The following is a 14,683-nucleotide window of genomic DNA, read 5'->3' as shown; positions in this document are numbered from 1 at the left end:
CAAAATAGTCCTTATATTTCTAGGTATTCAAATGACCTGTTTTAAAAGTTCTAGTTTGGATAAATCCAGGAATAAGGTATAGTCAACAATTTAAATAAATCTAATATAATATTTGGAGGGAGGGGGGGGGGGGGGAGAGGAGGAAGCTACTAAGACGCATTGCTCCTCAAAATCTCGAAAAAATCTGATTAAATTACCAAATATTTTTTTTAATTCAGATGCAAGTTATTTCTAAGATAAATCCAACACAAACCCAACCTAAATTAGGGATTCCCCTCTTTCCATCACCTCTTCAACTATATTTTAAAAATAAAGCCATACCCTTGGCTGATTTGGCTGTGCTGCGACTCCGTGAGTGACTCGGACTGCATCTGGACTTTGGACAGTAACTTGTTCGCGGGTTTACCTCTGAAACAAATTTAATTCAATTAAAACGTATGGCTTAAAATCTAAAATATTTATCAATGCAGCGCAGAAATCATAGAAGGTTATAGTCTGAAATAAGGTATAGCCAACAAGCGAAATAAATCTAAAATAATATTTGGGGACCATAAAATTGTCACCTTTACAATCCAATTGTTGGTTACAGCTGTCCAATAGTACTTGTCATATTTTTTTAGCTTCTATTTGCTGTGCTACTTATGGACAAAGAGAGGGGTAGGTTTCTGGTAAAATTCGTAAAGGTTATGTGTTATAAGTAAAAAAAAACAGTAGTAGAACGATAAAATTTATGTTAACTTTTACATTTTTTTTGTCTATGGTTCTTTTCAATAAGAAATACACATATTTAGTGAATATTATCGTTCTACTACTATTTTTAAGCCTTATAACACACACCTTTACGGATTCTACCAGAAACCTACCCCCCTCTTTCATATTTTTAATTCCGCATATTAAAATTCAAAATACTATGGCGTTGAAATACGACAAACAAAAAAACCAAAATAATAACGATCCATAAAAGCGAAGCTCTACAAAAAGGAAGGACAAATGGTCAAAAACTTGTAGAGTGTTAGAACTTAATAAGCAATACTATTAATTTGTGAGTCTAAATGGAAATACGGATTTTCTGGTAACGATTATAGAGTTTCACAGCTTTCTAAATCGTACCAAACTATCATAGGAATCATCATGCAAAGTTCGAAATCTAAAGGACAATTCAAACATGCATTACCATACTAAAAAAGCTAACCGCCACAGAAGGACATAGGGAACGAGTCTTATTATAGAAAAGCTTCGCTTTTATAAAATAGTTTTGTCACCATTAGTCAGACGTCTAGCTGAACAAGTTAAATATTTTGTCCAATATATTTCCTTGACTTATATTTTTAAAACAAGGACAACTATGTCAATGTATATATTAGGTACTATAGAAAATTTAAATTTCTTGTCAATAAATCACTAAATATGAGTTTTCCATAGAATTTTTTATCATGATTCAACATTTTAAGATCTTTTTCAATGAACTTATGACATTTAGACGAACATTTTTTATAGATATATTTTAATTGATTTAAAAATAAGCTTATTTATGTCTAAAGTCACTCTTTTGCTTTACTAGTTAACAAAGCAATAATGCTTTTGTAGATGTCTGTTAAGATTTCTCTTTTTCTGTTTTTCATATGTATATCATATTAGAGAGTGAGGGGACAATGGGCTGTTTATTAAACTACTTCACATAGCTTTATAATGACTTTTCTTATTCGTTAACTTAACAACTTTGGGGACTTATGTTAATTTTGATAGGTTGGAGTGTTGTGTTGAGTGTTCAAATGTTTCAACCACTTTAATCTACTGAAGAGATTATCATCAATTTATCGTCCAGTGTCTTATCCCTTTAGCTCCCTGATATCATTGTCTTTGTAAGTTCCATAAAACTGTTGTTTTATATTTGTTGACATATTTCTACTGTCTGGTAAACAACTGAGGAACAAAGACAAAAAATATAAAACAAAAAATGGAGAAATAAAAATAATAATAACTAAGAATTCCTTCATTTCTGGGATGTTTTTAAACCATTTAAACTTTCAAAAAAATGGTCTTTATAAACAGTCTCCCATTTGGCAAAAAAAATAATCTGAATTTTAAAAAATGGGACATACAGTATCTTAGGGTAATTAAATAACGCTTGGAATTATAAATAACATCCAATATATTTAAAATTTATTACTTGAGTATATACAATCTAACAGGGAGGGAAGGACATTGGACTGTTTATTACGCTGGTCCCCAAAGTTGCTTTCTTATTCCCTAATCCCTAATATTTTATGTGAATGTTTGTCACTTTCCCTGAAGAATAACATTATTCCATCATGGTTCCATGCATTCAGACAATATTCTCAGAAACAAGCATTTACAGAGAGTAATAGGTTGTCTATCTGAATGTTTTTTTTTTGAGTAAACGGAGTAAGAACCAAAGTGAAGTGAAGAATACTAGAACCCGACATGTTACCGCGCCCCCGAGACATAATTTACAGGTAAATGCAGATATCTAAAGGTATAAGACAATCTCCGATGAAATGATGTACATCTCCCAATAATGATAAACAATTTAACCCTTCTGCAGATTACAGTTAGTGGTTGAAACGTTTTACCACTCAACTTATTGAACCAACCAATTAAACTACAAGAAGGTCCCAAAAATGTTAAGCCAAGGAAACGTCATTGTAAAACTTTAGGGGCTTGTAAATTTAAAAGGCCAATGTCCTCTCTTCTGAGTAAATGTATGTTTGTTCTTTTCCAAGATCTATAGAAGGACTATTAAGAAGATTGTTGCTTTTTAAGGAAGCGTTATATTGGTATAGTCTAGTTATGTCAGATGAAATGGATGAATTAGGGCAAGGTAACTAAACAATAAGATGTGAATCTGCGTCATCACCTTGGATTAGTTGAACTGCTAAATCAAAAACTTAACTAATGTAAGCATAATAATTAGAGACAAGCATTTGCAACAAATAAAACGATGTCTGTCTGTGTAGATAATTTGATTTTAGGGCCTTACAATCGCCCACTTAGCCTAATAAAAATAAAATCAAAGAAGTATGTTTATTAAAGAACAAGTTCCAGATAAATAGTAAACATATATTAATTAGAGTTAAAGCTTTTTATAGTGCCTGTAAAAAATAGTGGCCTTCCATTGGCCATTAAAATATATACTGGCCTGACATTGGTAATATAGTCTATATATTATTGGTCATTTATATAGGCACTATAACGAACTTCACCAGAGTTCAACCAATAGCTAGCCGTCATTTTATCGAAGAAAGGCCTTTCTTTAAAAAAAAAAACTATTTATTGTACTTTATATTTTCCTTTGAATGCATTGCATTATTTATTAATAAGAAATGTTTATTTGTTGACCTAGTAAAAGAAAATTAATCCCCCAATCATTCATGTTTGTGGACAAGCAAAGTCAGGGCCTTAAAAGCACAAATTTGAGTTTTTGTTAACACAATCTAGAATATGAATAAAGGTTGTCATGGTTAATAGATCAGGGATCTAAAGGGATTAGACTATGGTCGATAAATTGATTTATGTATGTCTTCAATGATGATGCACAAAATTACCCATTCTATAGATTACAATTACTGGTTAAAACGTTTGTACACTTAACTTAATAATCCAACTAATCAAAACCTTTTTTAAGGAACGAACCATGTATTAAAATTAGCGTCAAAAAGTTTGCATTTTCCCTCCTTTATATCTAATTATTATTTTACACCTTTCTTTATATTAATTGAGGTTCGTATTGATTATCAAACATGATAGGATTTATGGGTAAAATGAGTTTTTTTTTAAAGGTTTAAGGTGGGTAATCTAACGTATTTTTTAAAATTTAAGTGGGGGTGGGTAGATGTGTAACAAAGTTTTAGGGGGACATTAACACTCTCCCCCTATGGACGTCTATCTAACCTCCCCTATCCCCTAACCCCCATTTATCATATTCGGCATCTCAGGGCTAACAAAACTAGTTTTACTCCTATAATTGAACATTTTCATAACCGCGGAAAGCTGTAATGAAACTATTCCTATAACCCTGGAAACAAAGATACAATGCACCACTCATCAATAATCTTTTTTCCTTGTCAAAGATAAGATAAGGGGTTCAGGGATATGGACATGGGAAGATTAAATTCCCCCCTTAACTTATATGTGAGCAGAATATTTGTTATTTAGGTTTAGTAATGGAAATTTATTAATTTGCAGAATAATATATCTGTTAGTGTCTTTTTAATTTCTGAAGATACTCTATAATTAATTTTTTTGTAATACCAAATATCTGCAGAAAATAGGAGATTATTTTCTTGAAGAACTTCCAAATCAATCAATGATAACCACAAAACTTCATAAATAGCCTATTATATACCTAGATGGGTATTGGCGAGGCAATTTTATTTGTAAATGGCAAATCAATGTTAAATCGATTATACGATCTTTTGATGTACTTGTTCTAAAAAAATATAATTGATAAATAGAGTAAGGGGGGGGGGGGGTTTAATGCAACCATCTCGTAATCAGTGATTAAATGGCACTTAGAATTCGAATTTCGATCTGAAATTTTGTATGAGCAATCCTTGGTAGGTCTATTTTCCCTAAATCGAACAAAAAGTTGGAAAAAAACGGCTGGCGGCTGGCAGCTCAGCCATTTAGCCGTTTTTTGCCTATTTTCAGGGCAAATTCATCATTGATTACGCAGGAATCAACTTTCAAAAACTTATTTTTGGTTTAATTCATGGTAAATGATAGCAATAACCATTTTTAAAATTTTAGTACCAGCTGCTAAACGGCTAGAACCGGCTGAAAACGGCTGGGAGCTGCCAAGAGTATGAAGGATAGATGTGGCTTGTGACGTGTCTAGGTGTAGGTTTTTATGGCTGCTGAGCTCAAAAATACTTCCAAAAATAGTGGCCGCCCATCCATATGGCAGCTGGGTAATAGCTGCAGCTCAGCTGGGAGCAGCCAAGAGAAGATTGAGTAGATAGGGCTTTAGACGTGTCTAGGAGTAGGTTTTTATGGGTGCTAAGCTCAAAAATACTACCAAAAATAGTGGTGGCCCATCCATATGGCGGCTGGGTAACAGCTGCGGCTCAGCTGGGAGCAGCCAAGAGTAGAATGAGTACATAGGGCTTGTGACATGTCTAGGGGTATGTTTTTATGGGTGCTGAGCTCTAAAATGCTACCTAAAATAGTGGCGGCACATCCATATGGCAGCTGGGTAACAGCTGCACCTCAAATAGGTAACAGCTGCATCTCAGCTGGGAGACCAAGAGTAGAATGAGTACATAGGGCTTGTGACGTGTCTAGAGGTAGGTTTTTATGGGTGCTAAGCTCAAAAAAAAACACCAAAAATAGTGGTGGTCCATCCATATGGCAGCTGGGTAACAGCTGCAGCTCAGCTGGGAGCGGCCAAAAGTAGAATGAGTAAATAGGGCTTGAGACGTGTCAAGGGTAGGTTTTTATGGGTGCTGAGCTCAAAAATACTACCTAAAATAGTGGCAGCCCATCCATATGGCGGCTGGGTAACAGCTGCAGCTCAGCTGGATGCAGCCAAGAGTAGAATGAGTACATAGGGCTTGTGACGTGTCTAGGGGTAGGTTTTTATGGGTGCCAAGCTCAAAAAAACTACCAAAAATAGTGGTGGTCCATCCATATGGCCCATCCATATGGCAGCTGGGTAACAGCTGCAGATCAGCTGACTGCAGCCAAGGGTAAAACGAATACAAAGGGCTTGTGACGTGTCAAGGGGTAGGTTTTTATGGGTGCTAAGCTAAAAAAACTACCAAAAATAGTGAAATATTAAATATTTGGTTATCCTCAAACTGAGTCTTAAACAACGGCTTACTACACAGCTGCAGCTGTTACCCAGCAACCATATGGTTGGACCACCACTATTTTTGGTAGTTTTTTTATTCTTTGCACCAATAAAAACCTACCCCTATACACATCACAAGCCCAATCTAATCATTCTACTCTTGGCCGCTCCCAGCTGAGCTGCAGCTGTTACCCAGCTGCCATATGGATGGGCCGCCACTATTTTTGGTAGTATTTTTGAGCTCAGCACCCATAAAAACCTACCCCTAGACACGTCACAAGCCCTATCTACTCATTCTACTCTTGGCTCTTGGCCGCTCCCAGATGAGCTGCAGCTTTTATCTAGCTGCCATATGGATTGGCGGCCACTATTTTTGGTTGTATTTTTGAGGGCAGCAGCCATAAAAACCTACCCCTAGACACGTCACAAGCCCTATGTACTCATTCTACTCTTGGTCTCCCAGCTGAGCTGCAGCTGTTACCTAGCTGAGGTGCAGCTGTTACCCAGCTGCCATATGAATGGGCCGCCACTATTTTAGGTAGCATTTTTGAGCTCAGCACCCATAAAAACCTACACCTAAACACGTCACAAGCCCTATGTACTCATTCTACTCTTGGCTGCTCCCAGCTGAGCTGCAGCTGTTACCCAGCTGCCATATGGATGGGCCGCCACTATTTTTTGTGGTATTTTTGAGCTCAGCACCCATAAAAACCTACCTCTAGACATGTCACAAGCCCTATGTACTCATTCTATGCTTGTCCGCTCCCAGCTGAGCTGCAGCTGTTACTCAGCTGCCATATGGATGGGCTGCCACTATTTTTGGTAGTATTTTTGAGCTCAGCACCCATAAAAACCTACCCCTAGACACGTCACAAGCCCTATCTACACATTCTACTCTTGGCCGCTCCCAGCTGAGCTGCAGCTGTTACCAAGCTGCCATATGAATGGGAGGCCACTATTTTTGGAAGTATTTTTGAGCTCAGCAGCCATAAAAACCTACCCCTAGACACGTCACAAGCCATATCTACCCTTCATACTCTTGGCAGCTCCCAGCCGTTTTCAGCCGGTTCTAGCCGTTTAGCAGCTGGTACTAAAAATTTAAAAAAGGTTATTTTTATCATTTACCATTAATTAAACCAAAAATAAGTTTTTAAAATTTGATTCCTGCGTAATTAATGATGAATTTGCCCTGAAAATAGGCTAAAAACGGCTAAACGGCTGAGCTGCCAGCCGCCAGCCGTTACTTTTCCAACTTTTTGTTCGATATAGGGAAAATAGACCTACCAAGGATTACTCATGCAAAATTTCAGATCGAAATTCGAATTCTAAGTGCCATTTAATCACTGATTACGAGATGGTTGCATTAAAACCCCCCCCCCCCTTATTTTGCTACTCTAAATGCGAAGAAAATCGCATCTTATGTATTGATATGTAGAGAAAATCTCTAGTTAATCTCTAAAGCTTAAGACCATATAAAACCCAAAAACAACATCTGTCTATCTAACCATAAATATTATTTTTAAGTCGCGCAACTACTCTATAATATAGTAGGGCCAGTCCGTGCGTTGGTCTTTGAGTCTGTAGTAGATAAAAGCAAACTTAGATATTAAAGCATGTTTATTTAGTTCATTTAGACTTGATGAACATTAACATTTTATTAGTATTAGTTTTATCTTAGTTTACTTTTATGATAATCTTTCAAAGATTTTTTTGTATAGATCTTCAGGTTCAAGTGTTGAAGGCCTTCAGTGCGAATCTGAACAGGTAAAAAAAAATATTTGTAGAGTTAGTAGAAGTCAATTTCTTATAAAAAATAGGCATCTTTTTCAATATTATTTCTAGGCATATAATAAAGTATATTTATGGATTTATGTAGAATAAATAATATTTTCTTCATCTCGTCTATATATCTATTTATACTGAATAATACAATACTGTAATAAAAATAGAAGTAAACAAATAAATAACGTAATGTAAATAAGAGAGTAAATTAATTATAAAATCAATATTCAAATTACGATGCGCAACCATTTCCGCATATTATCAATATTAAAATGTTTCGATCATGCAAAGAAAACGAAGTAGCGGGTTTCGTCGTATTTTCACTGTAGCTTTTCTCCTATTTCTAGCCCCTGCAGAACCAATTTCCAGAACCTGCGGGGCAATCATTAACTATTACATAACCTAAAATAACCAAACAACAGCTACTTTGATTTCTTTCCGTGATCCACAAGTATCAAAATTTTGCAATTTTACAATCATTACTAATTTAAGATTTATTTATAATAAAGCAAGTAATTAAAACTGGTGAAGCAATTTGTGCTGTTTTAATTAGGGTTGGCAATCCGTCTAATTTTTGGACCGGATTCGGATTCTTACAAGAATCCGTCCAAAAATATAGCGGATTCTCCGCGGATTCCTGGCTTTTATTTTTTTTTTAAATATTCTGGATTAGGCGGATTTCGGATTCTGGATTCAGATTGCCAACCCTAGTTTAATAATTTGTGTTTTAGATTGTGATTTTATGCGTAAGTGAAGGCCACCCCAAATTGGTGGCTCTGTCTTTAATCACTTTCCCTTTTCTTTATTCCCTTTCTCTTCAGGGATAGGATAATGATAATTAATCCCTCTCCCCCTTCCCCAGTGGTTTTCGAGGGATCTAAAGGGATAAAAAATTGGCTTATAAATTGATGTACAAACCCCAATGTTGATACACAAAATTACCCATTATGTAGATTACAATTAGTGGTTGAAACGTTTGTACACTTAACTTAATGGACAAATCAATCAAAATTCAATAAAAGTCTTCAAAGTTGTTAAAATATCAATAAAAAAGCGTTATTATAAAACTTTGGGGACTAGTTTTACTGTAATAAACAGCCCAATGCCTACTCCCCCCCCCCCCCTCCCTGGATTAAACTGCAACATAACAAAAGACATTCAACATTATTAGACAAATAAAGACAGACATCCTATTTCTTAATATACAGTATAAACCCGTTATTTTATTAATGCTGTGATTTTAAGAAATTTTGTGATTGTTTTTACAAAATTACGTGAAACTTAATTTTTGTACCTATAGAATAAGACAATGGACGATATTAATATATCCTCCATTTCTTGTGTGTGACATTCTCCTTTGGTAGCCTTTAAATTTTAGAAGGAAAGTATTAAAATTGCCTTTTCCTTTTATTCCGTAACCAAATTATGTTATCAACCGATTACTCTTAGATTTTTGTAATATCCTTTTTAAATTTTTTTTACGATTAACACTTTTTGCTGAAGCGCGAAAACATGTATGTTGATTGTTTTAATTTGCCGATGGTGGGAATTCAGTTTATTCAGGGAGGAAGAGTTCAATAAAGATTAAACAAATCCATAACCCTTTCTTGCTACATTCACAAAGGAAGTGATGATAAATCAATTATCCATTGTCCTATACCTATATTCAAAGTATTGGTAGGACACTAGCAGTTAAATTAACCCTCTGTCCACCCCAGAAAATAGTTAGCTATATAAGCCGGATAGGAAAAAGGTGAATTTAGAGTCCATTCTCCTTTTGATAAATGTATAAGAGATAAGTATAGATGTATAATCCAGACAACTAACTGGCCCAAATGATGGTGACCCTTTTCGTCTGCTAGCTAGCAAATTACTTCCTTTTCTTTTTTTTATAGGGACTGTGTTTATATTTCTGACGCAATTGGCTAATTTCAAAGACCCGATACGAAATCGGGATAGGGTCCCCCACCCTGTGTGCAGAATTACAATTACAATTTTTTACTGTAATGCCCCTTCACTGTATTCCAGAGTTTATTCAAATATTTTCACTTTATTTTTCTCAGAAATTGATATAAAATAATTAAAACATCTTTTTTCCTTTTTTTTTGGGGGGGGGGAGGGGGTTGAATAATGGAAAAATTTGCAATTTTTATCAATTAAGAAGGTAAATTTAATGTCAAACTCTTATTTGCTCTTTAACACAACGTTTATGCTTTAATATTATTTTTTCATCTGTTTAATATTATTATTTTTGACCTACCTATTCTTTATCACTTCATAACCCAGAACCATATTACCTAGCGAATGTCTTAAATCTCAATGAATGATTCTCCCCTTATCAAATATCAGATGACTACACATTTTAGACCACAATAGCAATATTTACGCATATTGGATTTTTTCGCTGTTTTAGATGTATAAATGTGAAAAGGACACGTTTTTTGGGACATTATTAAAACTGTTAAACAACACCTACCTTCGTTTAAAATCTGGAGTATTTGGTGCAGATCTCGTACCACTGGTGGTTACTGCGAGAGGGCTGCTGGCCCGCAGGGGACTGGCAGGTCTAAAGCCAAGCGGGCTTTTGGGCCGTGACCCTCCTTTGCCACAGAGATAAATATTTAACAAATTACTTTCAAAATAGTTCTTTTAAAAAAGCTATGCGGTGCAGTGACGGGGTAAGAAATTCAAAAACTCTGTATTTTTACTTCTATGTAAATCAACTAAGTTTAAAAATATAAACCCCTGCCTTTCAATAAATTTTAATTATTGGCAAAAATGTTTAGATACTACCTACTAGTTTTATACAAAAACAATACAAGTTTTTAAGCCAACTAATGACAGAACTCCTTTACCGTCACTTCCCTTCATAGTATTTAATGAAAATATCTTTCATACAGAATTATAATATTATCCCTGTCGCAACTCCTAGTGGGCTGATTGGTCGTGTTGACAGAGATCCTTTTCTAGCGCTGATTCTTGGTGAGCCTGAGTTTTTAAAGTTAATAATTTGTCAAAATTTTTATTACTCGTAAAAAGTTAAGGAACTCAATCGGTTCAGTAGATATAAAAATTCTTAGCTACAGACAAAAAACCTTACTATCCTTTAATATTCTTTGTTTGTACTTTTCAAGGAAGCTCCTGGGGTGGTTTTAGGCAATTATCCAGACCTCCTAGGAACTCCCCTGAAGGCAAAGAAACTAGTTGTATGTAATAGGAGGATAAGAGATTACTTATGATTACAATTATAGAGACGCTGCGCATAACAAAATATTTTTCAACTTTCCTGTAGTAGGCTCACTAAACAGAATCTTATCACCAACTAAACCTTCACCAACTTCTGCAGTAAATGTATCATTTTTGATTATGTAATCTTTACAGCAAATAACACCACTATTTTTCACATCTAATAACTCTTTTTCTGAAGGTAGTTTACTCCTTTAGTTTCATAGAACTTTTTTCCCACTTTTGAAAATTGTACAAATAGATATATTATTACTTGGATCTTAAACAAGATTTTCTACTAAAGTCAAGCTTACAGCAGGCTAAAATAACAATTCCCCTCTACCATCCTCTTTAACCCATCTCTTCCTCTCCAACTTAATGAACGAACTAGCCAATTAACGAGTTTCATGTTAGCAAGCTTATTTCATATTAGGTTAGAAAAACTCCGCTTTCATAAGGCTTTTGAATTAGTGGAATAAAAAGTAATCACTATATGCATTTTCTTCAAGAAGGGGTATGTTAACTACAAACAAAAGGAGAAAACTACCTTTCTCGTTTACTACATCCTTATTTTGATTTGGTTGACAAACTTTATTTTCACTCGTAATTTCAACATTTTTATATAAAGATTTTTCACATTTTACATCATTGGTAGATTTTTTAATTTCACTTTTTGCAGATTTTTCACATAAAACTTTGGTGTTATTTAGGGAAGAAATCACATTTTCTTTGGTTTTAATTTCATTTGGGTTTTGATTTTCATTGGCTAATTTTTCTTCATTTCGGTATACCTAAAAATAGTTTAACAGTTTAATATCAGGAATCTAAAGGGATAAGACAATGGCCGATAAATTGATGTATGTACATCCCCTATGATGTTACACAACATTACCCTTCTGTAAATTACAGACGTATGGACACTTAACTTAATTAAAGAACCAATCAGTTAGAATTTACTAAAATTTCCCAAAGTTGTTAAGCCAAAGAATAAAAAACCATTACAAAAAACTTTGAGTACTAGCGTAATAAACAGCCCAATGTCCCCTCCCTCCTTAGTAAAATATACAGGTTGAGGGAAATGGACGACAAATTGATAATTTCTAAGAATTCAAATGGGCAAAATTATTCATTGAATAGCTGGATAAATCTAAAGGATGAGAGGATTGTACAATTAATAGTCGTGTGTAAGTTTTAGAATCAAAGCTTCTGTACAAGTAAAGATCGCCTGTCCGTCATTTAATAACATATAGCCGCAAAATTTCATACTTTGTTGTGCAATGCCATTAAAATTTTTGACATTATAATGATAAAAAATACAAAATCAAAATGACAACATCGAAAAAATCAGAGCTCTTAAATCAGAAAAAATAAACGAACCCCAAACAAGTTAAAAAAAAAGGTATATTTTAAATGGACGTAATACTTTCTGGTAAAGTTTCTAGAGTTGCTACGCTTCCTAAAATCGACAGGAAAATACTTACAAGACTATGTTAACGTAAAAATAAATTGCACTTCATAAACATGAACAAAATTGTCATTGTTAATGATATTTAAAATTTTACATAATATTATTTTTAGAAAGAACGCAGAATAAAATGCATTTTCCTCCTATGGATAAAGGAATAATACAAGACAATAAATTAATATACCCCCCCCCCCCGCCCCCCATCCTATTGTTTAAACAAATGTTTATTTCGAATTCAATAAATATTGAGAAAGTTGTAGTAGAAAAATTTCCTCGTCATTAGCATATCCCTCCCTGATTTACTTATGACGTACTGTATGTACATTGTTAACAAAAATGTACAACTTAATTTAAATACTAGCAATATTATAATAAAACAAGGATGACAACATCCATAAAAGTAAAGCTTTGAAACGTTAGGACAAACAAATATTAACTTATGAAAAGTTAAGTGTCAGGACTGAATAAGCAAAATATAGATGTACAAGGTTTGATTAAATTGTACGTAAATTTGTTGCAAAACTGTTAAATACAGGATAGTGTTTAAATGACAAACTTACATTTTTAGGAATATATTATAGAGATGCTTTGCTTATTATAATGTAATTTTTGTCCTAGGAATCAGTACTGCAAAATTTAAAAAGGTCGTCATCTGATAGACATATTTAATAGTTTTAAAATAGATTTGCTACCATAAAGTAGTGTCAATAGTTGACAGATATAGTAAACTATAGAGTAACTACGTTTTTATAAAAACTAAAAGAAAAGTTGTTTAAAAAACTACCTTTTCATTTAATGTTGAACAAACATCTTCTTTTTGATTATTTTCTGTCTCTTCAAAAAGGCTAGTTGCGTCATTGGGAATAGCATTTAATTTATTATCATCTTTAATAAGATTCTTTATTTCATTCTTTGGTATTAAAACATCACTAACAGGAAATGTAATTAAGTTTGTTTCATCACTAAATGCCTCCTTTTCATTGTTGTTATTAAAACCAGTTGCATAACCAGTAATATTTTGATTATCCACAAAACCAGCTGATTTCAGTGACTGGTCTTTCTTCTGGTTGGTCTTATCTGTTTTGGTAGTAGACACTTCACTAGACACTTTGGCTTGCACCACCGTAGGGGAGTGGGGGCTGGATGATGGGGCGTGGGGGATGGTTGCGGGGACGTGGGGAGAGGCGGCTCTTTTTGGAGGCTGTTTCATTGAGGTGCTTTGGTCGTCGCTGGGTGGAGTGGTAAGAGGATAGTTCATTGGGGGAATTTCTTTATAGGGAAGCTGTTCTAATTCTTTAGAGGGAGATTGTTGAGATAGGGATGGGTTGCATGACTCATCTTTATCCCCTGGCGTTTTTATCGGGGGTAAAATGTCTTTGCCTGTCCCCGTGCTTATTTTTAAGGCGGGGGAACCATCCAAACAACCCACACTTGTTTCTTTCTCAGCTGATGTATCAATACGTTCTTGCTGCAGCAAGGTAGAATTAATAAAACAGGGAGGGGTTACAACATCACTATCATTTCTCGAGGCCTGTGTTTCATACGGAGTTGTGTGAGATTTATTATTCATGACTTTAACATCAGGAGCATCGTTGTCATGTATGTCGTCCTCTTTAGAAATGTATTTGGAAGATTTTTCTGTGGAATTTTTTTCATTTTCAGCAACTTTTGATGTGTTTTCTTTGGTGGATTTTGATGTTTGAATTTCCGCGTTCTCTTCGTTGAATTTGGTAGATTTTCCAACAGTATCTGCCTCTATTTCTTCATCATCATCAATTGCATCCTCAACAAGGTCACCTTCCCCCTCCATAACGTCTATAGTGTTGTCATCATTTAGTTTCCTGTGATATTTTGGGGACACATATTGTAACAAGGGCAATTATATCCAAAAGTATCAAAGCAGTAACAAGCTATTCAATAATAAAATAATATAATATAAATATCCTATAATATAAAGTAGTTAGTAAGAAATTTTGTCTGTAGCTTAAGATTTTAAATAGGTATATTAAGTTAAATCTTTGGATGATAATACTTTCGAAAACTCTTTTATTTTATTGTTTATACAAATAAATGTCCCCATCCCTGCGTTTGCCGGTTTTCTGGCGGGACTTGCGTGGAGAGTTGCCCATTGACTGTTCTTCTTGGCAGTATTGGTCAGGGGAGCTTGTCTTTGGTTCGGATACGAGGCTGACTACTTCTGCTTCTAGCACATTCTAAATAAATGTTTTTTATATAATGACTTTTTTAAAAGTATCGCAGCAATAATGAGCTAACAAAAATGGATGTATTATTACTTTGACACTACATCAGATTTTAATGTTCTCTACCTAATAAAGTGAAACTTGTAGCTGGCCAAAATAACCATCTACCCCCCCCCCCACCCGTCCCTTTGACCAATA

General features: G+C 34.4%; 1 protein-coding gene across 5 annotated transcripts in view; it reads right to left on the bottom strand.

Annotated features, from left to right (window-relative positions):
* LOC145334306 (uncharacterized) overlaps positions 1–14,683 on the bottom strand; it is a 240,959-nt gene that overhangs the window by 182,444 nt on the left and 43,832 nt on the right. For 4 of the 5 annotated variants that reach the window (XR_013884802.1, XM_080179711.1, XM_080179712.1 and 1 more), the window contains exons 25-31: positions 14,370–14,497; positions 13,069–14,128; positions 11,367–11,610; positions 10,884–11,015; positions 10,513–10,585; positions 10,071–10,196; positions 322–408 (exon numbers count right to left, since the gene is read on the bottom strand). Coding sequence is in view for 4 of the 5 variants with exons in the window: in XM_080179711.1 (XP_080035837.1) it covers positions 322–408; positions 10,071–10,196; positions 10,513–10,585; positions 10,884–11,015; positions 11,367–11,610; positions 13,069–14,128; positions 14,370–14,497 (1,850 nt within the window). In the remaining variant the exon portion in view is untranslated. The remainder of the gene's footprint in view (positions 1–321; positions 409–10,070; positions 10,197–10,512; positions 10,586–10,883; positions 11,016–11,366; positions 11,611–13,068; positions 14,129–14,369; positions 14,498–14,683) is intronic. The other variant, XM_080179713.1, reaches the window with a different exon arrangement.

Source organism: Acartia tonsa, chromosome 12 (genome assembly GCF_053477335.1).
Source record: "Acartia tonsa isolate MP-2025a chromosome 12, ASM5347733v1, whole genome shotgun sequence".
Classification (NCBI taxonomy): Eukaryota; Metazoa; Arthropoda; class Copepoda; order Calanoida; family Acartiidae; genus Acartia; species Acartia tonsa.
The sequence above is the reverse complement of the archived record's forward strand: the minus strand, read 5'-3'. Positions and strand labels throughout refer to the sequence as shown.